General features: G+C 31.8%; 3 protein-coding genes and 1 pseudogene across 7 annotated transcripts; 2 read left to right on the top strand and 2 right to left on the bottom strand.

The window, feature by feature from the left end:
• On the bottom strand, positions 1,793–5,088 carry LOC109332876 (annotated as a pseudogene).
• LOC109332880 (G2/mitotic-specific cyclin-2-like) lies at positions 10,300–14,222 on the top strand. 2 transcript variants are annotated; one of them, XM_019568007.1, is made up of 11 exons: positions 10,300–10,490; positions 10,605–10,701; positions 10,848–10,904; positions 11,369–11,414; positions 11,512–11,661; positions 11,741–11,866; positions 12,830–12,919; positions 13,051–13,272; positions 13,371–13,469; positions 13,589–13,767; positions 13,870–14,222. In XM_019568007.1, the coding sequence occupies exons 1-11, from the start codon at positions 10,436–10,438 to the stop codon at positions 14,012–14,014; spliced, it is 1,266 nt and encodes a 421-aa protein (XP_019423552.1). In that variant the 5' UTR covers positions 10,300–10,435; the 3' UTR covers positions 14,015–14,222. The 2 variants fall into 2 exon arrangements, with proteins under 2 accessions (XP_019423552.1, XP_019423551.1); XM_019568006.1 differs by having other exon boundaries at positions 11,512–11,673.
• On the top strand, positions 16,787–23,858 carry LOC109333082 (probable acyl-activating enzyme 2). Of its 3 annotated transcripts, XM_019568347.1 has the most exons (4): positions 16,787–17,017; positions 20,998–21,266; positions 22,075–23,537; positions 23,748–23,858. In XM_019568347.1, exons 1-3 carry the CDS (start codon positions 16,819–16,821, stop codon positions 23,512–23,514), a joined length of 1,908 nt encoding a protein of 635 aa, XP_019423892.1. In that variant the 5' UTR covers positions 16,787–16,818; the 3' UTR covers positions 23,515–23,537; positions 23,748–23,858. The 3 variants fall into 3 exon arrangements, with proteins under 3 accessions (XP_019423892.1, XP_019423891.1, XP_019423893.1); XM_019568346.1 differs by lacking the exon at positions 23,748–23,858 and having other exon boundaries at positions 22,075–23,589; XM_019568348.1 differs by lacking the exon at positions 23,748–23,858 and having other exon boundaries at positions 16,787–17,020; positions 21,028–21,266; positions 22,075–23,589.
• LOC109333083 (protein STRICTOSIDINE SYNTHASE-LIKE 4-like) lies at positions 23,477–26,450 on the bottom strand. 2 transcript variants are annotated; one of them, XR_002105978.1, is made up of 5 exons: positions 25,998–26,450; positions 24,639–24,946; positions 24,406–24,535; positions 23,659–24,018; positions 23,477–23,622 (listed from the first exon to the last, which is right to left on the bottom strand). XR_002105978.1 is itself a non-coding variant. In XM_019568349.1 (4 exons), exons 1-4 carry the CDS (start codon positions 26,439–26,441, stop codon positions 23,743–23,745), a joined length of 1,158 nt encoding a protein of 385 aa, XP_019423894.1. In that variant the 5' UTR covers positions 26,442–26,450; the 3' UTR covers positions 23,551–23,742. The 2 variants fall into 2 exon arrangements, 1 of the variants encoding a protein (XP_019423894.1); XM_019568349.1 differs by having other exon boundaries at positions 23,551–24,018.

The following is a 26,516-nucleotide window of genomic DNA, read 5'->3' as shown; positions in this document are numbered from 1 at the left end:
AGAACGGTGTTAAGGGTAGTGGTGGGTCCTAATGTTTAGTACTAAATTCAATTTCTATTTTACTATGTTTTTCGGACATTTTTGTTGTGGTCAACCAAACAAACTTTAGTCACAAGATCAAAATATTAAGTGAGGTAAGTACATAATCTAAGCAGCCGATTGTTTGATTTCTGAGACCGACATTTGTTAAGAGTGACAATTACGAATTAGATTTGTTTGGTAATTCAAAAAAAAGAAGGATAATTCAACCTATTTAATCCTCCTACGGTTTGTTTTCAGACAATTAAAACAAGTTCTAAAAATACTGAAATATAAGATAATGTTGCATGGATTTTTGTTGGTAGGTTTTCATTTTTTGGTAAGAAACTACGTTAATTATTCAATTGCAACTATATGAATGCAAAAAATATAATGGTTCGATTTATGATTTACTGACGTTATAAAATATATGTACATTATTTGCGCATTATACCTAAACAAAGAAGCGACCCGTGCAAGCACACGAGTACACTGCTGGTTAATGATAATGTTTCATGTATTGTTACACTCTAAGGAGATAGAACCAAACATATTTTACTACAATTTTTTTCATACATATGGTGAGAAGAATTATCAAATGAGATTATATTGTATCTCTAGACCAAGTTATTTTTAACTAAAACTTTTGAGTAATGCTCTCACCATTATAGTTTTTTGTGAACTAATTTTTTTATAACCCCACACATTATTTTCAATCAGCCTCATATCCTTAACTGATGCAGCAGATACTAAATTTTATTCTGTTTGATTTTTCATGTCACCCAACAAATATATTTCATTGATCATCTTAAGGATTTAGCATGGTCTTACATCACCAGACGAACACCAAGTTATTAGTCTTAGTAATTTATGTTATTGTATTCATGTGTATTATTAAATTGGTATCTTTTGACAAAATTGATAATGAATAAACTATCATCAATTATGTAAAATATTTTTGGGTCTTCATGAACTAAGTCAAAGCTAATAGCTATGCATATATGCACAATGATGACTAGTTTTGGGTAGGTGAAAGTAGAGGTCTTATGTAGCTTAACACCACTAGTCCACTACTTCACATTTATTATAATGCTAGATGTATAAGGAGGACGTGAGTACCAAGTCAAATACATTACTTGGTAGGAATACTATTTGGTTTCAAATCTGAGGTCGAATCGAAAAGGAGAAGTAAATCATATTAATGTATCGAAAATGAGATGATCTATATCTCAGATTAGATATCGATGAGTGTATTGAACTATCTATATGGTTGAGAGTCGATTGGATGATTAACATCTCATTATAGACTCACTTTCACTTAATCAAAATCATTTCATCAATCAATCAAAGTTGGTGTGATTGTTTGATTTTTTAAGCAATGTATTGGAAAAAAAATAAAAATTATGATTTATCTATATCAAATAGAAAAAGGTGTTGCACAACAAAAATTCCTTTAATCCATCAACGTCAGATTAATATTTAAAGGTTTTCTTAAAACAAAAAGTTACAATCAAGCACATATTTTTTTGAAGTCTTATTTACATGTAATCTAATTCTCATTTTAAATATGGATTTAATATGTATATAGTAATAATGTAACTATTTTTTACACTATCGATACATTATCTATCATTCCTATATTATTATCATTGACTCTTAAACAAAAGTAATACAAATTAATTATGAATGATAAGTTGTGAGTTTAAAAAACTTTACACTGAAAATGCATAGATATTAAATTCTTTCAATATCTTATATCATTACAACTTTTCTCTTTATTTGTTTTCTGAAGCAAAAGCTACATGCACCTATACTAACAAAAACAGACCCAACTTTCCCTACAATACTGCAATTGACACCAACAACAAATTGGATGAGAAAGCTAAGAACTTCACAGAAATATCAATATGGTAAATTATCAACACATTAACATCATGTCCAAGCTTTGGAATCAGGTAAGACATGGAAGAAAAGAATGAAGTGTCCTAAATGCGTGTAAAAACAATATATGAACAGCACTTGAAAGAACCCTCTTTCCTTTTCCTCCCAGCCGATCTGCTCCAGTACCGGAAAGGGAAGTACATCAAAAACAAAGGGAAAAACAATGTAGTGTGACACTTCTACCCCTTAAATATAATGATATGATATTTCTCTCCTTAAAATCAATAGCAAAATCAACAACTTCCCTCTCTAGTACTGAAGAGGAGTTTGATTCTAATTCCACCCCTTACCCCGACCCTCTTTTCATGAGTTACATTCTTGTGTTTGGGAACAGATACTTCTCTATCTGATAGTGCAGGCATATCAGAAAAGTTTGAATTAGAATTACCCTTGGGAGGTATCCCAATCAAACCTTGGCTGCGAAAAGACTTCATAATCAATCGGACCATCTACAACATTATCAACCGTTTGAAATCCATCCGAAAGAGTCGATTCACTCGATTGGAAACTATCATTACTTGAAGGCAATAATTTATACACAACTAATAATCCAAGAGTGAATATAGCTTGCAGCTTCGTAGTGTCCCGTTGAACTGAGAAGAATAGGAGCATAGCCAGAAGGAATAGATCAACACAAAAATGCATTATGCATATAACAGTATCGATTAACCTCCCATCATTGCCTGCAGGAAAGCCTCCAACACGATATACAAACAGAAAGTTGTACTTGTCAACCACATATCTATACCCAAAATAAACTGCACCAACAGGGACCACAAGTGGGGCAAATGAACAATAAACCAGAGTCAGAGCAAAAATTGTCAAATTAAAGGCATAATACTGTGCAAAATCGAATGCCTGTTTTGGAGCAGGGGAGCTTCCAGTTATCGGATAGACAAAAAGATCTTGTCCCTCTATATTATCCCCATTGGAAGTGTCATAAGCACCATCATGCATCAGTGGCCTCTGAATATTATCGTTGTCCTGATGTTCTAACGGGTATTCTTCACTTTGTTCTGGAACTAACTGAAGCATGTCATTCTTACGAAACTTCTGAATCTTTCTTTTAATCCAAGGAATGGGAGCCAAGAGATCATAAGATATACCCAAAAAAGTAGTTGTGATCAGGAACGCAAGAGAGGAAAGGCATGACTTTGACAGGAACGATGCACTCATATACTGCTCAATCCTCTTGCAATCTTGTCCGTCCAAATAGCACTGTCCCATCTTAAGGATCGTACTCTCCAATGATGATTCTACCAGACCCCTCAAGAGAATGAGATTTACAAGGAAGAAGCAAACCAACTTCAAGAGTTCAGCTCTTTGCTCCCTGGACACTGTCAGATGGCGTTCAAAATTTGAAAAATAGGAAAGTACTGACAGAATTATTATGTACATGCTAACAAATATGATGACATTCGGCAGGAACTGAAAAATAAGGATTGCAACCCAGCTAGAGCTTTGCACCCAAGCCAACCACAGTTGTGCATTATCCATAGCTTCGGCATTGAAGATCCTCCCTGCACTTTTAACAGCATTGATCACAGCTAGGGGAGAACTAAAGAATAAGAGCATCAACAATAAGCAAGTATTCACAAACACTCTCCGCAATTTTAACGAGAGCTTTGGTGTCCCCATATTTTTCCAGTAAATGTCAGTTGCCAATGGAGCACGCTCAACTTTCCATTGGTTTCTCCGCAATCGCAACTCCGTGAGAGAAAAGAACTGCCCAATTCGCCTCCGCTTTTCATTCTGGAAATCCTGAACAGCTCTATTAGCCGTTTACACGTCTTTGAACATAACAAATGCAACTCCAGCACCAGGCGCACGTCCTTCTTTATATTCAGCCAACTCAGTCTCCAGCTCAGCCCTCAGTTCTTGCAATTTCTTTAACCTCTCTTCATCAGTGTAACCAAATCTAGCCATGATGTCAGCACAAATATCTTTCAACATTCTCCAACAATAAACCACCCAAGCCCACAATCCACAAGAAGCACCCTGCACACTCCCATCATCTTCAGCATCATCCGGCAAAACCCGAGAGTCAATGCTCGCCATCAACCACAAAATCTTATCCCTCACCCGCAACAACTCCATGGCCAAGTCATCCAATGCACACAAATCCATCAGCACAATAACTTTATAAACCTTCCTGTGATATCTATACTGAAAATACTCCTGCAAAACAACCCTATCAGCACCTATAATCTTAGGCAAACCCTGCACCATAATAGTGAATATAGCAGTGGAATTCACAGTTAGATCACTCAAATTACCATATCCATCTCTCAAGCTAGTAATCCTCAACCATTCTTCTTCGGCCACGGAAATGCCAAAATGAACCAAAACAACCATAACTACAGTAAAAAGGAAATGAATCCAGAGCAAAGCCGAACCTTTCTCGATGTGATTGATCGTCGTATTGGAAAACTGATCATCCAATATGGCACTCCCGGCATAGAGGTTAACCAGAAGCAGCACGAGCAACGCCAATGCCGCGATTGATAAGAGAATTGCACAGCTGCCACCTTCAAACAGGAGGAACTGTGTCGTGTCCGCAATGACAGCGAGGAGCTTGGTGATGAGGGCGGCGGGACCTGGCATGTGGCGGTGATCGCTGCGGAGCTTGATGAATAGGGAGCACAAGGCGCTGATCACCGATATGTTGAGCAAGTAGTCGATGTTGCCGTACCAGGTGGCGAACGGGTCTACGCCGCCACCGCCGGAGGAAGGAAGCGGAGGGAGACGGCCTTCCATGGAGAAAAGCCAAATTCACAGCATCAGTGGATTCATGCTGCGAATTTATGTGAATTGAGTCCAATTCGGAATAATTTTCCTTTATGGATTGAACAAGTAGAAATTTGCAGAGAGTAAATTAGGGTTTAGGTGGCATCGTTTTTAATGAACTAGTAATCCTCGCACCGGAGACAATTTTGCTTTAGCGTGTCAGGCTAACTCTCTCAACAAATATTTGTTTCATTCACAAGACTTGAACCGATAGACCTTGCTTAAGGGAAATGAATCAAATCATTTGAACCAAAGTCCATATAGTTTTTGTGGCTTCCATCATGACCGTCAAATTGTAAAATGACCATCATGATCATCGTTCTTCACATAAACACGTTGTTGCTTCACTTTCCACTAGGTTGTTTATGTTTTTGTTTCACTTTTCATTAGGTTGTGTATATCGTTATTCACATAAAACACGCTTTCTGGGTTTTGGTCGAAAACGAAGTAGTGAATTTTGTTTGACACTTTTATGTTTCATCCCCCACAACTAGGGATGGCAACGGGCACGGGTAGTAGCTACCGCTACTCATTTTAAAATAGAAGAGTAATATACATACCTGCTCGTACCCGTGAGCGGGTATTTTTGGTGGGTGCCCGCGGTTAGAACGCGTACGAGCAGGTTTTCTCTATTATAAATAATTTTTTAAATTTTTACTTCTATTGTGTTTCAAATAAGATGAAACTTAATTATTTTTGTACCTTTTGATAATATTTTGCTAAAATGATAAATTTATTTGTGGTTTCCATTTGTGTGGTTTTTTGTTCTCATTTTTCAACATAAAATATATATTTTCTTTGTAACATGTGTGTTTCTACACATGTAATAATATTTGTATGGTGTTTCACTACCAAACTCAATAAAATATGTAAAGAAAGTAAAAGGAAAATATATACATAGTATAATAAATGTTAGAATAATGTATTTTTTATTTTAATTAAATATAATATATTAATGATATAAATAACGGGTACCCGCGGGTTCGGGTTCCATAATACCCGTACTCGCTCGTATGTACTACGGGTATTTCTAAAAACCCGTTTATAATACTCACGGGTACCCGTTTGTAACCCGTACCCGTGCCCGTATGGGTTTTACCCGCGGGTACGGGTTTTTTTGTCATCCCTACCCACAACTATATATGTTGTAGTTGGAGAACAAGAGAATCACCTGTCCCAAAATTTGGTGTCACATTATGTACCATTTTTATCAAAAAAATGTTAATTAGTTAAGAAAAAAATTATAAAAACAGAAAATAAAATTTTTTTGGTTACTTGTTATAATGTGACTGACTTACGACATAAAAACATGAATATATATTAAAAGAAAATGGTAAACTATACTTTTCTCCTGTCAAATCTACACAATTGAAAAGAAATATTTATTTATTGGACATATAAAACAAAAAGTATTTGAAATAAAATATATATTAACATTAAATACTTTTTAGTAGTAAAATAAAGGATTTAAATTTTTTAGATCAAGTGTCTATAGGTTTAATTTATTACAAGATGTTAAAATTATTTATACATTAATCTGTTAAAATGTATGTATCATTGCGGTTGGTGTATTCTATAATAACAGTTAGAGATAAAAATATGAAAGTTGATAATTGCCAAAATATTTTTGACAGATAAATTTTAGGATAATAAAAAACAACTGGATATTAAAATTGAGTGAGAAAGTCTAAATAGATTTCCTTGTAAAAAATGTTAGTATCACACCTTAAATGATTTGGGCATGTACGAAGAAGACTAATAGAAGTATGAATGACAAAAAACTCGGCCCATGAATATACATAAAAATACATGTAATGGATACCATCAATAATAGTTTATGGGTGAACACGAAATTTATGTTACCCAGCTTGTCGTATATTACTAAATTTATTTTTTATTTTAATTTTTTATAAATATTCTATTTTTTATTATTATTTTAAGATTATATTTTATTATTATTTCATAATAAATTACAAAATATATAAATATATAATTAAAATAAAAAATCATTGAGTACTTAAATACTCATTACCGAATGCTTACCCACAAATATTGTGGGTTTAGGAATGGAAAAATAGTATTCACACCCAACCAGCCACGTTATTATCCCTAAGTAAAAGCACTAATAAAGAGAGTAGATCAAATAAATCATAGTCTAATTCCTACATGAACATAGACTTAGAAAATGAATATTTTTTGTAATAGAGTATTAGGACTTGATTCCATTTATTTAATTGAATAGTGTAACATTTATCAATCACAAACTTAATAGAAGATTCATAGTTAGTTTCTTTATAGAAAATAAGGTATCTACCTCTTTAATGTTTTATTTATTTTATTCATCAAATTCTTAGTTGTGGAATACAAGATTAAAATATGAGTTACAAGGTGTAAACTAGACCAAAGACAAAAGTATGTGTTTATTAATAATATATAAATAATTATAGATATAGATTTATCAATTACTTTCTACATTTCTAAATTTTCTTTCTTAATTATTTATATTATTACAATAACTTTCTATTATTATCAAATATATTTACTATTTTTTTTTCATCTTCCTGGTTAACTAATACTATTTTAGGATGAATTACTTCTATGATTACAATAATTACTACAATTTTAATAGTTAATTTCTATAATTGTCAAATACACTTACTAATTTTTCCATTTAAACATGTTTTGTTTTAAGTAAAACATTTCTAATTACTAAAATACTAGACTCATGTATACTAATCAACACGTATATCTTAGTTTTTTTTTTATTTTCTACATATATTTTCAAATCTTCAATCTAATTGTACAACTATGAAACCACATTATCATTGACATATAAATGTCAAATGACATATATTTCAATTTTTTGTACAGAGTATTGTGTCACTTTTTTTTGAATAAAGAATTAATTATTTTTGGATTTGTAGCTATTCCTTCTAGTAAGGGTCGTTCTAAAAATCGAACCATCAACTTTATTTAAATATGATCTTGAATTCAAGTAATGTGTTTGAAAAAAATATTTACTAAGCGAGTTAGATTAGTTGGAAACTAAATTTTAAATATCTAGATAGATGAATTGTTGATTTTTATATTTCTATTTAATTATTTCATGTCAAAACATTTTTTTAATCAATTGTTAGCACATCTTATTCAAACAGTTAGATTGAGATTAATTTAAAAATCATTTTCACTGTTATATTTTTACTTTGATAAAAAAAATTATTGTCTAAAACTCTAAAAGTTATTTGAGATACTTTTAACAATATTATCATATTAAGATAAATATAATAAATTACGATCTCAACAAAAATAATCAATTGTAGTAATATTATTAATATTTTTTATTTTAACCACTCATATATAAATATAGTAGTGTATGACTCCGCTAATCCTAAGACAGCTAAAATGTTAAGAGTTCGATTCCTAAAAGTAACACTTGTTATAAGAGACATTTTTGCATTCCTAAAGGGATCAATTCTTTACCTAAAATGTGAAAAAAATATTATTGATAATACCAAAAAATATAAATTTAAATGTTTGTTTTTTCTATGTATGTTTTGTATATTTAATTTAATTAATTTTGTTTATACAATATGTAATGATATTGAAGATAAATATTATTTAAACTCATTTAACAATATAAATTTGCCCTTATATTTTTTGAGGTATATACATCATATCATCAAAGTTAGTCATGATAAAATAGATTATGTTGTTGGATCGGCCTGCATAACTCCTCTTTTGTGGACATGACATACAATTTTAGTTTATTTATCAGTTATGTATGGTTCATTTGTCTCCGGTCATTCATATGGGACAATGTGTCGATTTTGGGCTTAATGTTCAAAAAAGTACTACAATTCAAATAAATTATAATGTAAGATAATTTGATGCTTCAAAAATTTTATATTATAATATGATTTGTTTGAGTTTATATAATATATAATTTTCAATTTCTTCATCTTCATTTTTTATTTATTTTTGTTTTACTTAGTTTTATGATTTTATTTCTTTTTAAATGTCTACAGGCGATCCGTTAACGTATTTTAAAATAGATAAGACATCAAAATTTGTTGAAAATCATAAATGGGTATATCCATATTTACTTTGGATTTGCGCACACAAACTAAACATACAAATGACATATTTTGCCATTAATCAAGATAACAATATAAGTGTATTTAAATTTGTTTTTATAATTGCACTAGTTTGATATATATTGACCTACACCTTAACCCACATTTTTTTTATTGATATCACTAGATAAATTATATATATATTTTTGAACATTTTCCATATTGTAAATAGTTAAACATTGAATTTATTAATATTTAGAAGAGGGGTGTTGAGATTGTTATTTTTTAATAATAAAAAATATTTAAGAATATAAAAAACTAACAATTGTCATATTATTTTTGAAAGAGAAATTTTGAGACGATAAAAGATTTAAATCATAACAACTTCCATATCACTTATTTTATTATTATTAGCCACACATGCATATATTATTAATAAAGTGTTTCATGGTTTGTTGCTTGGAGTCTATCTATTACAAAAACTATGCAATTGTTCTAATTGGTTCAAAAATATATATTAAAATTAAAAGTTTAATAATTAAATATTTTCTTACCCTAGTTGTAATAACATATGTTTTTAGGACATGTAATAGGTAATTTCTAACCTTTCACTTTACTTATTATTCAATTTATAAATGATGAGACATGAGTTTTAAATATAGGTTATTAATAAAGGTAAAATAAAGGAAAATAAAATTAAGTCAATTAACTATAATTATTTTTATTAATATAAATCCCAACTGGTTTACTGACACATTCTATCAAATATATTCTTCTAGCAATGTTCATATGTTTGTCTTAAAAAATGTATATTTTGTATTTGTCCAATATAAATTGGATCTTTATTAATAATATGTTTAAAGTATAAAATTTATGTATATGAATATAAAGATTTATATATAGTTAAAATAATGTAAATTTTTTGAAGAATCATACATTATGAGTGAATACATTTTTTTCTCATATTAATTTGTTTTGTTAGTATTTTTCTAATATTGCTTATCAAAATTTAAAATAAAGTATCTCTCTAATATTTTATTATTTAGTTTAATAAATATGTATTTAATAAAAAAAAGTTATAAGCAGATGTTATGGTTAAGAGAGAAGATATGTAATGAAAGAAGTTGAGAATTAGATTCTCACTCATAAGAAATAGTAACATATTAACTTGCCGATAAAAAAATAAAAAAATATGTATTTAATATCTAAATATTTTCTATATTTTATTCATCATTTATGGGAAAAAAATAATATATATTATTTAGATGTTGATTGGTGAATAATGACTTTGATATTGAGTATTTTTATTTCCATTTATATTCTTGTGTTAGGAAGAAAGTCAAAAACAGAAATAAAAATAAAAGAAAAAATAGAATATGATGAAAGTAGCATAATAGAACTAGCCGTTATGGCTTTTTTCCTTTTCTATAGTTTTTTTTTCTTTGTTAAAAAAAATGTTTGTTCTTTAGATTGTCTCAACAGAGAAAATTACAGTGTCCAAAGTGTTCTTTCTTCTAGTATCGATGTTTGAATGTTCTTGAGGATTCTTGAGTTTCATCTTTGGTTTCTTATTTTTCTCTTTCTCTCAAATTTTCACCTTTTAACGTAAAAACAAGATGGTTAAATCTGATAACAACAATTCCAATTCAATCATGCCCAGAAACTTCAAAGGTATAATCTTTCTGTGATTCTATACAACTTTAACGTTCAGTATTGTTTCTAAGCTTAAAGATTTCAAATGGGTATTTTATTTTATTATTTTTTGATTTTATTTTTATGATATAGATGCTGTACAGAACAGAAGAGTGTTGAGTGTTATCAATCAGAATCTATTGCAAGATAAACAGTATCCTCATGTTATTCAAAAGAGGGTGTTATCTGAGTAATTTTCTTATGTTAATTTCTTCATAGACCCATTCTCTCTTTGTTTATTCTTGTCACCTTTTGTGTTTTATATTTTTCTTTGTAGAATATTTTTTTTGTTTTCTATGATGTTAATTGTTTGGTTTTTGTTTTGTGTTTACTCAGAAAACCTGAAATACGTGAAAAGAAGCAGGCAGATCCATCACATCGACCTATCACAAGGTGAAGATATATATATAAGCCATTTCCTTGAATTTTAAGCTTTTTTTGTTTTCAATGCTTGAACCATGATAAAGATTGCTAATTACTATTGTAAAAGGAGGTTTTTTGTTTTTGCAAACATATATGAAGTGCTATTTAGGATGTTTTTTCTTCAAATTCTGGGAAATGAGAAAGTTTGCCTTATTATTGGAAGTATAAATAATACAAGGGCGAACCAGTGCACGAGGCTCCTCCTTAGTGGGGTATGGGGAGACGCAAGCGAAGAGACTGTTTTCATGATTTGAACCCCTGACTTCATGGTCATTAAGCAACAACCTTACCGTTGCGCCATGTAATGGGAAGAAACTTTATTGCCAAAGGAGATTTTGTTTTTGTTCTTCCTTTTTTGTTTGCAAACATATATGAGGTACTTAGTAACCAAACAAAATATTAATGAAACTTTATGTTGATGTAATGCTATTTAGGAGGTTTGCTGCTCAAGTTATTAGCAAGCAACAATCTTGCACTCAGGTAATCCCTTTTTCTTCCTTTCTAGGTGAAATTGTTGCGTATGCTTTAGTACTTTACGGTTGGAATGAGATTGAATGGTGGCGTTTAATTCGAATAGGAACCGAAGAAGTCAAGCTCGCCAGTTTCAAATTCAAATGGATCTGAAAACACTGTGATCACAGAAGATGAACTCAAGTCACTAGCAGCCCAACCAGCACCCATGTCTTTGGAGCAATCGGGACCAATCTATAGTGATCCATATCAGATGGTATTTCTTAATGTCTGTTTAAGTCTCTTTTTTGTTTTCGATTTCGAACTTAAATTTGCAACCTTAAACAACCTTTTAGGAGGAAGTTGAGATGGAGGATATATCTGAAGTGCCTATTTTGGACATCGATAGCTGTGACGTGAATAATCCTCTTGCAGCAGTGGAATATATTAAAGATCTTCATTCCTATTACAGAAGAGTCGAGGTAACTAACCGAGACTCATTTTCTGAATTGATCTTCGAGGAACTTTGCATTGGAAATCCCATGCCCAAAATATAAATTTTCTACTTAAGCAGGGGTCTATTTTTGCTGTGGTAAATATTGATGCATCATTTGCTGAGTGAAATGTTATAGTGCAGTGAACAATGATATATAACCTAGCAAATAGCAAATATGAAAAATATACAGCATGAATCACTACGTTTCACTGCGTGCAATACGATAGTTCGTATTCCGGTGGCGCATTAAGTGCGTGCTTTAGGGCGCCAAGTCTATTATTGTGCATGTGCGACTTATTAGCGTAGTCAACAACTTTTCTAATTCTATCATTCAAGTTATTGATATTACTCTATTAGATCTGGATGTTTAATGTTTGCAAATTTAGGACTATAACTAATTTTCGGATTATAACTTGCAACCTTTTAAAATATGGTCTAGGATCACATGCTTTGTTTAGTTCTGCCAAACTTCGATTTTCATATGAAAATCTCGATGTTAACTATTGCACCATAGCATTCCAAGTCGATCATCTTTGGAATGACATTATTTAGACTACAGACTACAGATATGGATAATCTAACCTTGATCTGAATATCTATATCTTGCTAGCATTCAATGCGATGCATTAAACTTTACCTATGGAGTTTGTTTCAGCCGATCTTTGTAAATTGTGTGCTTTTGCGTGTCAAGCAGATCATGTACGCGCCCACAACAATGTCTGAATTTGAACTTAAACCAATAACTACGAATGTGTAATATTGTTGAATTGGATGTTTACAATATTATTGTTTTCTTTCCTTCTATTTACCTATAATAACTGGCAATCAGTAACAGAAAGGTACATATCGGTTATAGTTTGCTAAAATCGAAATATTAAATCTGTGGCACAAGGGAACAAATTCGTTGTATTAAAAAAACATAAAACATGTTTTTTGTTTCCAATTGCAGAGTATTAGCCGTGTCTCGCCGGATTACATGGCACAGCAATTTGACATTAATGAAAAGATGAGGGCTATACTAATTGAATGGCTTATTGAGGTATTGAATGTTCACTAATGAACTGCTTTGCCAAAATTGTAATAATTGGTTCCTGGTTCAAATTATTGATTTTGTTTCCATTTGTTTCCGGCTCGAATATTGATATGCTGCTTGTTCGGATGGATCTTCAGGTGCACGATAAATTTGACCTCGTGCAAGAGACATTGTTTCTTACAATTAATCTCATAGACAGGTTTTTAGCAAAGCAGACAGTAGTAAGAAAGAAGCTTCAGTTGGTTGGTATGGTTGCCTTGCTTCTAGCATGCAAGTACGAGGAAGTTTCCGTGCCCGTGGTCGGCGATTTCATCCTTTTATCAGACAATGCATACTCAAGGAAGGAAGTCCTTGAAATGGTAACGTTTTTTTAGCTTGACGAAATCCCGTAACTTCTTACACTTGTGGAGCTATTCAATATAACTAGTAGCTGAGATTTTCCTTCCAAACATTGCAGGAGAGGTTAATGCTAAATACGTTGCAGTTCAACATGTCTGTGCCAACAGCCTACGTGTTTATAAGAAGATTCCTGAAGGCGGCTGAAGCCGATAAAAAAGTCAGTACTCATATCTTTTCTAAACATTGCCACCGAGTTTAAGCACATGCTTACATAACTACTCTTTGTAACAAGAAATTCATAATTACTAACTTCTTTTACTCCTTTTCATGGAAAAGCTTGAACTACTAGCTTTCTTCTTGATAGAGCTATCCCTAATGGAATATGAGATGCTGAAGTTTCCACCATCTATGCAAGCTGCAGCTGCAGTCTACACAGCTCAGTGTACTGTCAATGGTTTCAAACAGTGGAATCGGAAATGCGAATGGCATTCGACCTACTCAGAAGATCAGCTATTGTAAGCAAAATCAGTTCTCATTTCTTTTCATGTTCCATTTAAAATCGTCAACTAGTTCGACGTAACAAGTGCTGATGTTTTCATCTTATTTCTAACTCGTAGAGAGTGCTCTAGTATGATGGTTCGGCTCCACCAGAAGACCGCGACGACGAAACTTAAAGGGGTGCATAGGAAGTATTGCTCATCCAAGTATGCCTATACTGCACAATGTGAACCAGCACATTTTCTTCTGGAGGATCATGCATAGTTGAAAACATGGAAAATGAAATTTTACATATATTTCATAATTGTTAAGAATGAAATGAGTGCAACTTAGGTTGCAAGTGAGGTATAATTCTATGATCATGAACATATAATTCTATGAACATGATTAAGAACATTTTGATCTGTATTTCTCAATAATGCAAATGATGGTATAGCTGTACCAAAACTCTTCATGTTATACTTTTTTGCTCGATTTTCGAGATGCTTCTTTTAACTGTTACCATGAAGGCGGTTTAATGCACGAGATTCTTACCTGCTCAGGTTGGAGGAAGATAGATGTATGAACTTTATTAGTTGTACTAGTTATTATGGACTGAGACCTCTTTTGTACCGGAATGTGAAGTAAAAGTTGGGTTTAATTATTTACAATTTTTTTTTGTTAAAAAATAGTTTAAAATAGTTTAAAATACGATTCGTTAATTTTTTTAAACATGTCATTATTTTCATCTAATATTGGACTCTTCGGTATTAGAAAATATTCGGTTTCACTTAGTGACAGGATATTTTAAATTTGTTGAGTGACATGACTGAGTTATGTGTAGAGGTTTTTTTTAGGTTAGATAATAGATAAAAAGGTTAATTTGGGGTTAGGTGAAAATGTTCACAAGGTGTAAATAGAATCAATCCCAATAAAAGCATAATATTTAAAATTAAATATGCTAGGCATAATGTTTTTTATTGACAAAAATTTATTAATATTAAAACCATTTTGGATAATGGTTAAGAAATGAAAGAAGCAAAATTTGTGTTGTATATAGGGCTGGAAATGAGTTGAACCGAGTCGAACTAGAGTTCAGCTCGATAAGGATCGGCTTGGCTCGAAACTCGACTCGAGTTCGATACAAATTATTATTTTAGCTCGAGTTTGGCTCGGTTAAAATTTGCGAACTGTTCGGTTCAGTTCGAATGGTTCATTTGAACAACTCAGATAATTAATTAAATTCTGAAAAAAATACTTCAAAAAAGTTATATATATATAAATAAATATAATATTATTTATATATATATATATAATAATAAATATAAAAAGGGATGTATGAGTCATAATAAACTCATGAACCAAATGAGTCAAACTATATTCAACTCAAGTTCGACTCATTTATTTAACGAGCTCAATTTCTAGCTCAAGTTTAGCTCATTTGGTTTATGAACCAAGTTTATCGAGCTAAATAACGAATTGAGTTTCGAACGAATACTGAGTTGTTTCGGTTCATTGCAAACCTAGTTGTATATTCTTCCACTTTATTCTTTTAGTTTTATATAGTACATATGAATAATTCTAAAAGCCTCCTAAAGGGTTCTACTATGTACGAATAGACCTAATTAAACCCATAGAGAGTGTGGAAAATGGCAAGTGGTGCAAAACTTGTAACATCCTAATCATTAGTTAAATAGAAACTTTGTACTGAAAATCACAATTGAAAGTTTTAAAATATATTATTTTATAATTTAAACTTTATATTTTTGAATTCTTAAATAATGCCCATAAACATTTGTTAGTATTAACCTAATTTATTATTATTAATTAACAATAATATTACATTTATATAAGAAAAGAAAAGTTTAATTATATATTTTATCTAAATATACATGCTAATAAAAATAGTGGTTCAAAGATACTTTCACACATTTAAGATGGAGGGTGTAATAAAGGAAAAAGAAAATCAAGTTGGAAGAAATCATTAAACCAATCACATACTAATAATATAGTAGTACAAACAATTACAATACTTATTATGAGTTGGTTATCTAACCGAAAATATATAATTTAATTGATTATGTTATAAATAATTATAATATTCTAGTCCTTGATGTATTAGTTTTAAAAAATGTGATTTTTTTTACGCACAAATCAATTTTAATTGATACCAATTCTTTTTTTTAATTTGATGAGCTTAGTTATATGTATGGGATAATAACCCATTCAGTAACCAATACCATACCACATTCATAAATATGCATCAAACCACTTGGCCCTAATGACAAACTAGTCGATTAAAAGAAGAGGAAATATCATTTTAGTCCCTTATATTTTTTGACTTTATCAGTTTAGTTATTCAAAAAGAAAAGACCTAAAATTGTTTCAAAAATTTTAAATTGGGTCAAATTAGTCCTTTTTGGGTCAAATTAGTTCATACAAAATGTTATAAAACATGCTAAAAAGACTAATTAATCCATATTTGAAATTTTTGGGACCATTTTAGGTTTTTTATTTTTTGAAGGACTAAACTGGTAAGGTCAAAAAATATGAAGGATTTAAATGAGTAGTTACTCTTAAAAGAAACACAATGTTACCTATATAACCCACATAAAAATGTAGACATTAACAATATAAAAGTTTGATACATTATTAATCTATCATTTATTTGTAATCACTATTGATTCTTCAAAAAATTCAATAAAAATGATTAAATATTTAACGATATTACACTCTATAACTTATTACATCAAAGATATACTTTCATAATTAAGTATGCAAATAAATGAAACAGTGAGGATTGTCTTAACTTAATCTAATATTGGATTTGAGTCCTAAAAATATTTGTGATTTAATCAAAACAAGTAAAGAGTCATTTTCCTCCATTTAACAAAAAAGAGAGATTAACAATTTATTTAAATTGAACTCCATCTAAAAATGGTAACTACGAAATTAATACATGCATAAATAAATAAGCCCCACAAAGTTCAATGTGATAATTCATGATCCACCAAGTAACGTGTGAGAATAAATAAATTTCCATAGTCACAATTTGCAAAGCACAAATCAAATAAAATCTAAGCCATAACATGTTTCTTTCTTCTCATTCACTATCTTGTTTCATACATTTTCCATTCAATACAAAACTTAATCATCAAATCTCACCTTTGATAACTATATGCAACAAAGAAGAATGGAAGGTCTTTACAGCTCTTGGTGCTTCTTCTTCTACTCCGAATCTCATCCGGCTAGAGGCGGCGCCGCCGCCACCGGAGTACATCAATGCAGGTAGGTGTAGGGGAAATGTTGATGAAATCTTATGCATTTTATGATATTATGAAGAAGTGGAGTGGTTTATTATATACCTATATATAGATTGCTAATTGGGTAATATATATATATATATATATATATANNNACGTTTAAACTTTTTTATTATTATTTAATATAAGGTTTTTCATCTTGGCCTTTTCACGTTATGTAAAGTAGTGTGTCAATATCTAACCTATTCTTATTTTATAATATTGAATATTTAATTTTTATATATTTCATTTTATAGAATTATAAAGTATTTTTTGTATTGAGTATACATGATATTATAATATTTTTTTGAGTATTACTTACTTATACATGATATTATAATTTTAGTTATAGTTTGAGATTGATAGTAGAGTCTCTATAGGATATAAATTATTATAAAAGAAATATCTTCTAAGAAAGAATAAGTGTTTAATGTTTCATTTAATTATATTTTGACATATATTAAAAAGTGTGATCTTCTTTATCTAAAAAATTGGATAAGAAATGAACATGAAATAAATTATGATATGGAGAATAGGGAATGAAGATGTTAAGTTTTTTAGTTTTTGAGCATCTCAAAGAATATAATTTGTTCTCTATTTAAAATGTAAACTAAAATAGTCATATACAACCTAAAGTTTGAATATATCATATTCTCTTTTAATTACCATCATTTAAATATATAAATAGAATTAAATGAAATTATACATGTTGAATTACTTAGACACCCTTTAGGTATATTTTACAGTTTATATAGTAGTAAATGTAAAATTGAAATATAAAAATTACACATATTCAATTATTTCTTACACATGTTTTACCTTTATATAATAGTATAGATGAACATAAAATATTAAAATATCTTCAATTAATTGGGTATGTATCCTATAATATATGTAATTTTAGATGGATATTAAATTCTTTTAAAAAATAGTATATACACCGGATTTGATTCAGTTTTTTGAGTTCTAAAGTGGTTTGAAGTTAAATCCTATTAAAATATCTTTATAAAAGTAGTATGTGTCATGTTTTTGCTCAACCCATATAAATATGAAATATTATGTTCCTACTCAACCTAAATATGTGCTTATGCACCATCCACTATGAAATTAAAATTTGAAAAAAATAAGGATGAATAAAATATATAGTGATCACTTCAAATATATATACAATTTCATATGTAGGTATTGGGTGAATCTATCCCACCTATAAGTTATGAATGAAATAAAAAAAAAATTGTGTTGTTTCCAACTGTAACTTGTTGTGAAATATAATTTCGGATCTATTCGTTAAAAGTTCTCGTTTTATATCCCAAATTAATCAGTATTTACTAATAAATAAAAAATAATTTTATAATTTTAATTTTATTTTTTAAAAAACACATTAATTTTATATGTCTAAATATAAGTAGAACGAAATAAGAATGGGGACACTAAATCGGGAAAGTTGAATTATTCATGGATTATTCAACAAGTGTAAGTGGAAAGGGTGTAGGACAGTAGCCAGATGCATGTTCAGAAAGACCCCTTTGTCTTTTATTTGTATTTAAACAAGTCACATGTGTGACCATGCAATAGAAACTAGAGAGAGAAATCGTATAATTCATTATCCATCATTTATATTTAATTATTATTGAGTCTTTAAAAATAATAATTCATATGAATAATGAATGATGTAATGTCTGTGTATAAATCTTTATACTGATAGTGCATAGATATTACAATAAAAAATAAAATATAAGATTATATATTATAAGGTATGAGAGAGAAAATAAACTCTTTTGTATTTATTCAATTAGCATGGACCACTAGCAACAAAATATAATTATTGTACTAGGATAAATCCAAGTAGTTCAACATTATCCATAAATAATAGTCAATAGTATTGGAGATTCATTCTATTTTAGGGTATGGTTGTGGAATGACTCACCATTAGGATTTCTTTAGGCTGAATCAGAGTGACCTATAATAGGGTTGAGCCTTGGAGTAGGGGTGAGCATGGATCAAATTGGGACGGGTTAAGATTTGTTCTTTACTCAACTTAAATATTACTCGCATCATTTTTTAAACTCAGACTCAATCTTTAAACTTGAACTCAACATTAGACCTGACTAAATATAATGCATACTCATTTTAAATAAAGTCTTCTTAATATTATTTATTATTATGAATATGTAATTGAATATATTTATATATTTATTATTAATGATGTATATACAATGAAAAATTGAAGAATCAATGATATTCCCGACCAAAAAGATATGATTACTCTGTACACATTTGAATAAGGTCATGTACAAACATTATGAATGAGTAACCATGAGACTGGTCAGACCGAGTCATACTTGGTCCCTACCTAACCTTAAATATTATATGAGTCTAATTTTTGAACCTGAACTCAACCCTATATCCGATAAGACTCGACTTTATTTAGGTCCAATAATTATCGGGTTGTACCAGGTAAGTGGGTAAGGTCAGATCTTGCTCATCCCTACCTTGGAGGAGGGTATGGAAAGGGTACATGAAAAAACTCGAAAAAAATCAATATTTATAGCGTGCACCATTGTAAGATAGAGAGAAGTTAGAGACACCAAATTAGTAATAGATCAAATATACTTCCTTATAAATAATCTCATCTATTTATAAAATCCATGTTCTTATCTATGATGTCACTATGATAACCCTATTGGTGTTTTCCCTTATAAATTATATCAGGACCTTAGATTTTTTTGGACATCCAAACACACGAGAAAAACTTGTATGGAGACGCATGTAATACATTAGATTTGGAGACAAATCATTTTATAGTTTTTGATGCTACGATTTTGAATTAAATTTAATTAGAATTAAAATATTAATGTGTTGTCAGAATCTTATTGGTTGTTTCTATATGATTTCGTCTTCACACAAGTCTTTCTCTCGAAAGAAAGACCGGAACATTTGTCGGATCTATCTTTTATTTTAGGTTTTGGTAGTAAAAAATTATGGCTAGATATTAATCTCTAAAAATATTGCATGCATACAAATTTTATTTTGTAAACATTTCAATTTTGAACATTATACTGTTTTTTTTATTATGGAATAGTTAATTGTTAACGTTTCTATCCCTTCACTTTCACTTATAAAAGCTTACCCATACGCATGCACTTCCTTTAAGATAAGGTGTCCCATACTACTTTACCTATGGTTCGCATCTACTTTATTAATGGAGAGATAAATGTACTCAAAACAAGAGAAATAATATAATATGATCTAACATTTTTATCTTTAAGATATAATGATATGACATTTTTATCTCTATGTATAAGTACAAAAATAATCATATATCTTTCCATTAATGAAGAAGATATCAACTCCTTTGTGTAAGGTTGTTTAGTTACAAATATGATTATTTTTCGACAAGTGAGTCTTGTGTATGAAAGAAATATCAAACATATGTCGAGAGATTTGACTACATCGGACATGGATCATATGTCCTTAATGATGTTTCATTTTGTGTCTTTGATCAATAACCTATTGACACATAAATAAAAGACAATTTTTAAAATAAAAAATAACATTTTGATTGCATTAAGATAGATAATGAGACATTGTTATATATCTTTTTTGATACGATATAATCTTCCTATGAGTAAGGAATTAATCCCTTTTGGGGTAAGGAATTTATGTTAGATATTTTATGAATTTCTAACAATTTATACCTATCGGAACGTGTGTGTTCGCCCCTCCCAGCAAGAAATCGAATCCTTGACCTCTTAGTCCTCTTATGATATAGTATGATCTTACACAACTAGATTAACATCTTGTTGGTATATCGTTATATATCTAATAATGTGTTCTCTCATCAAAATCTGTCATACAACTAATTATCAATATCCTGTTACCTTAAACTCACCATGAATCACATCTTCAAGACCATGCAAAGGACTCATTTTTCAAGGCATTTTAGAGTAACTAACATCTCTTCAGTTCATCATTCAGGTAAGTTAAGTAACTCTCTCAAACAAGATCATGATCTTGATAAAGGGTCATGGGAATCAATGGAAGGTTTGCAACTTTGTTCAGCAAATTTCATTCCTTTATCTCCTATAAGCTTCTTGGAGAGAGCATCAAAGATTTGTAAAGATAGAACTTCATTGGTGTATGGTTCTTTGAAGTATAATTGGGGTCAAACCCATCAAAGGTGTTTGAAACTTGCTTCTGCTCTTGCTCACTTGGGTATTTCCCGTGGAGATGTGGTGAGTTTTGTTATTTTGTGACACCAAAAATCTATGTTCAGGTTTTTATCATTACTATTTACTGTGCTGTCATTTTAGAACATGTACATGTTTCTAATTTAATAAAACAATGATGTCCTTAAAACTTATGTTTGTCAGACATAAGTCTTACATCCTCTGCCTCGTTGTCTTGGGAATAATTTAAAATTTCGTTGGACTTTTGAGATGGAACCTTAACGGTGTTTGGTAGCTGGTGATATGGATTTTGTTAGTTTTAGAAAAGATACAAATTATTTATAGTTGAATATTGAAGGAAATTCACCATTGATGAAAATAACACATTTGATGAGATAATAGTTGGAGGATAGTATTTCTGGGCTAAAGGGTGTAATGTAGACAAATGGTATTTGCATTATCACCCTTCATTATACAACATTCCTTATCCTTGCTTCCTAGGCTTTACCAGTTATATCCTTTAAGATCCGTTTGCGAGTTGTGTTTTGGAGGGGAATGAATGAAAATGGAAGGCCTCAGAGTCATGAAATACACTTGTGGCATGACTCTGAAGCCTTTCATTTCCCTTCCTTCCTCTCGAAAACTCAACTCGCAAACAGACCCTGAGATGTCCCATTTTCTGAATGCTAATTGACTTTTGTTCTTCAGTGCCTTGCTTAGTGTTTATCTTTAAAATAAGCTGCACCTTTTAACAATGCTAAGTTTACTTTATGGAACTTGTGCTAAGGAACAAAAATATACAGAAACTTGTTGAAACTCCCTGATGTGAATGTATATTACACTGATTTCAGTCCATGTTTTTTTCTCTATACAGGTTGCCACCCTATCACCTAATGTTCCTGCAATGTATGAGTTGCATTTCGCAGTCCCGATGGCCGGAGGCATTCTCTGTACCCTTAATTCGCGCCTTGATGCAGCTATGGTTTCAGTCTTACTGGAACATTCGCAAGCGAAGATCCTTTTCGTCGACTACAAGCTAGTTGAACTTGCGCGGGCAGCGCTCGGTCTGCTATGCAAAAGAATAAGAAAGTTTCCGATTTTAGTTTTGGTTAGTGACTGTGTTAGCTCATCTTCAATCAACACCATTTCAAGTGATTATGAGTATGAGAGCCTGCTAGCATCTGGGCATGATGAATATGATATAGTCAGACCAAAAAGTGAATGGGATCCTATAAGTATAAATTACACCTCTGGCACAACTTCAAGGCCTAAAGGAGTTGTCTACAGCCATAGGGGTGCTTACCTGAACTCTCTTGCAACCGTTCTACTCTTCCGGATGGACCTTTTTCCGGTTTATCTCTGGACTGTTCCGATGTTCCACTGCAACGGGTGGTGCCTCCCTTGGGGAGTGGCAGCACAGTGTGGGATCAATGTTTGTCTTAGGAAAGTTGATCCAAAGGACATATTTGACAATGTGAGTCAGCATAAGGTGACACATATGGGAGGAGCTCCTACTGTGCTGAACATGATTGTGAACTCTGCGTCGGCGGACAGAAAGCCACTTGATCACAAGGTGGTAGTGATGACAGGAGGTTCTCCTCCACCCCCGCAGATACTTTCCAAGATGGAGGAGATTGGTTTTAGCATTTCTCACCTGTATGGCCTCACGGAAACATATGGTCCCGGGACTTCTTGTGCATGGAGACCCGAGTGGGATTCGATGCCTCCGAAAGAAAGATCACAGATGAAAGCCAAGCAAGGGGTTCCCCATGTGGGTTTGGAGGAAATTGCCATCAAAGATCCCGCCACAATGGAAAATGTTCCGGCTGATGGCAAAACAATGGGCGAGATAATGTTCAGAGGGAATACAGTGATGAGTGGATATTTTAGAGATTTGAAGGCAACAGAAGAAGCTTTCAAAGATGGATGGTTTCATAGTGGAGATCTAGCTGTGAAACACCTTGATGGTTACATAGAAATCAAAGACAGATTGAAGGACATAATAGTCTCAGGGGGAGAAAACATTAGCTCAATTGAGGTGGAGACAGTTTTGTATAGCCATCCAGCTGTTCTCGAAGCAGCAGTCGTTGCTCGGCCAGACAATCATTGGGGCCAAACTCCTTGTGCATTTCTGAAGTTGAAAGAGGGGTTTGATGTTGATGCTCAAGAAATCATCAACTTCTGCAGAAACCATTTGCCACATTTCATGGCTCCTAAAACTGTCATTTTTCAGGATATACCGAAAACTTCAACGGGGAAGATACAAAAGTATGTTCTTAGGGAGAAAGCCAAGGCCTTGGGCAGCATTTACTGAACCAAGAATGTAATACACTATTGGTGATTGCTCAAGTCACTGAAGAGAATAATACATAGGAAAAATGTTCTGCATGAACTTCCATTTCAATTATAACAAGCATAACTAATTGAACATTGGAGTTTTCACATGAGTTCCAAATTATGCCACTCAATATGATGCTATGTGGAAACCAAAAAGTTCTATACATCATAATGCTATGATGACTTATGAGATGTTCTTTTTCCTTCAAGTTGCAGGGAGTGCAGGATATTGCTTCACATCGAGACGAATTACAAAGGGATAGATAATAGAGCCACAATATAAATGATTTCCAATCTTAATCCCACTTGTTAATGATAAATTAGGATCATAATAATGTGAAGTTGGTTTTCCTTCCAAATCCACGGCTAGAACTCCTCCGTTCCTCGTCTTAGTTTGGCTCCCTACATACTTTGTAAGCATTACCATAGCCTTCCGAATGAAAGGGTATCTAAACACAAATTCCAATTGAGGGGTAAACTCCTGCCAGTAATGCACAAAACCAACTTTTATTAGTATACAAGATAGAAATGATTCAGCACTATATCTTATTCAAAAGTTACATTCTAATTAATCATCTCATTTTTCGGTGAAAAGTTATAACATTCACACAGCATAACAGGGTTCATTAATAAAACTGCTCTTCATCTATCTCTCATCCATCTCATGGAATCCAATCTACAATGTGGATTCTCTCATGTCATGTTTTGTCAAGTGGAGAAGAGATAGTCACAAAATGGTTTTGTTAGTAAACTCATTCAAAATTCATGAAATTTCTTCTATAATTCACATTTCTCCTCTATATAACCATTTCAATTGACATAGGAGGATTGATGTTATGGTAAATAACAAAGTCGAAGGATACTTTACCGCCGCTATTCCGATCCAATACTGCCCATGTCCATCATAATGAATGTTATCTGGCATGCCAGGTAAGTCACAAAATTTCTCTATGCTTCCTTTTTTAGGCCCCTGTATGTAATATTTCCTGCACCTCATCCTACATAATCATAGCATTCGTATACTATTAGTCCCGGAGTTGACCGAGATAGTTGGAAAGAGTTTCATGTACAAATTAAATTTGATGCAAGCAAGTAACTTACAGGGAAGTTTCACAGAAGACCACGGAATTTTGATCCGGTGAGACTGCAACTCCATTCGGAAAGTAGAGATTATCGGCAAGGAGGGTAGTCTTCTCTGTTGTTGGATTATAGCTCATAAATCTACCATTAGGCTTGCCTTCTAATATGTCATATACAGACTCCTTTACATGGTATTTGCATGAAGCATCTGTGAAATAAATAGTACCATCATGTGCTACATCAACCCCATCAGTTAACTTGAATTTTAAGCCATCAACCTCATCCACTAGCACCTCAAGCTTCTTGTCCTTTGTCACTCTCAGTAGTCCCTGTATCATTAATGGGTTATTTGAGTGGCCACAAACCATAATCTTAGTAATACTCTGTCCCAGAAAAATCATGTCTTTCTGTCTAGCCTATCAGATTTCACAAGTAATATAAGTGGTCTATGTTCGGGTTTGGAGGGGTAGATGCACATCGTCTTACTTTCGCAAGCGAACATGTTTCCACTTTCTAGGATTTCAACCATGACCACGAAGCAACAACCTTACCATTGGATATCAACCTCTTGATTCCAACCATGACCACAAAGCAACAACCTTACCTTTGGATATCAACCTCTTGAACCCAATAATATTTAAATAAAAGCAAATTAAATCAAGTAATATTAAATATTAAATAAGGGGGGTTTAATTAGCTTCATTAAGTGTATTAACAATTAAATTTATTTTTACAATATCATTAATGACCCAGTGATTCTTTTTCTTTCCACTGCATGTTAAATAACAAGGATATGTTATAACAAAATCAATTAATTGAAAGATTCTTATAAAAATGACAAAAGAATCAATCTCTCAAACAATCATATAAAAAATAATAAAAGGTAGTAACATAGAACTCCAGTCAAATTAAAACAATCAAGGTTTTAAGTCTAAACTCTGAGAACATATAATAAGACCAATATGTTAAGATTTGGGAGTCCCTCACCATCACACTTGTGGTCATATCAGCCACAGTTTCCCATTATTTTTCGGACTCCTAGAGTTTATTTGTGAGTTAACTTTTAACGGATAAATGACATATGAGAAATGCTTGAAAGTCATGAAATATACTTATACTTCTAAGACGATTTTCATTTCTCATTTCTCAACTTCAAACTTCAACTCGCGAAAAGATTAAAAAATCGTGATGTTAAAACCTTAAAAATAAAAGTAATGATATATCTTCATACTAAATTCTCACGCTCACAAGAAATTGATAAATGTTATTATAAACTAATCATTAATGAATGAAATATTAAATTGTGACATAAGATATGTCAACACGAGACTTAGTAGGAGAATATATCATTTTCCAAACCAATATAATTTGGTGACGTACCTTGTCGGCGTCACCAACTATGAGTTCACCATTTGTACCAAAAGCTAGCCCAAGTGGTCTTCCCCCAGTGTTAACCCAATTTTCAACAACCGAGTCAGCCACCGAGTCATTAACCGTAACTCGCTTTATCCACCCATCCTCACACCCCGTATAAATAACACGCGCCGCAGCATCGTAAACAAAGTCTTCCGGTCCCGCCACGTGTCCCTCCGCCAAAACTTCAGATCCTACCCGCATTCGATTGTTACGTGCCGGCGCTACCAATGTGAACCGGTTCGGCTCGTCGACCGGGTAATGAACCGGGTCGAACGAGTCGAACCGGTAGAAAAGCGCGGCCACGAAAACGGGTACGAGGAACGGTGCTAGAAGCCATGAAGTTGCTATAGTTCTGGCGGTGGTGCTCTTAGATTCAGAGTGAGTTGGTGAATCTCTTGACTTTGACATTAGATATGGTCTTTTGCTATGTCAAAACAATAGTGGACATGCAAAGAGTTTAACTATTTATAGTAAAAAAATTCG

Source organism: Lupinus angustifolius, chromosome LG18 (genome assembly GCF_001865875.1).
Source record: "Lupinus angustifolius cultivar Tanjil chromosome LG18, LupAngTanjil_v1.0, whole genome shotgun sequence".
In the NCBI taxonomy this organism is placed as follows: domain Eukaryota; kingdom Viridiplantae; phylum Streptophyta; class Magnoliopsida; order Fabales; family Fabaceae; genus Lupinus; species Lupinus angustifolius.
The sequence above is the reverse complement of the archived record's forward strand: the minus strand, read 5'-3'. Positions and strand labels throughout refer to the sequence as shown.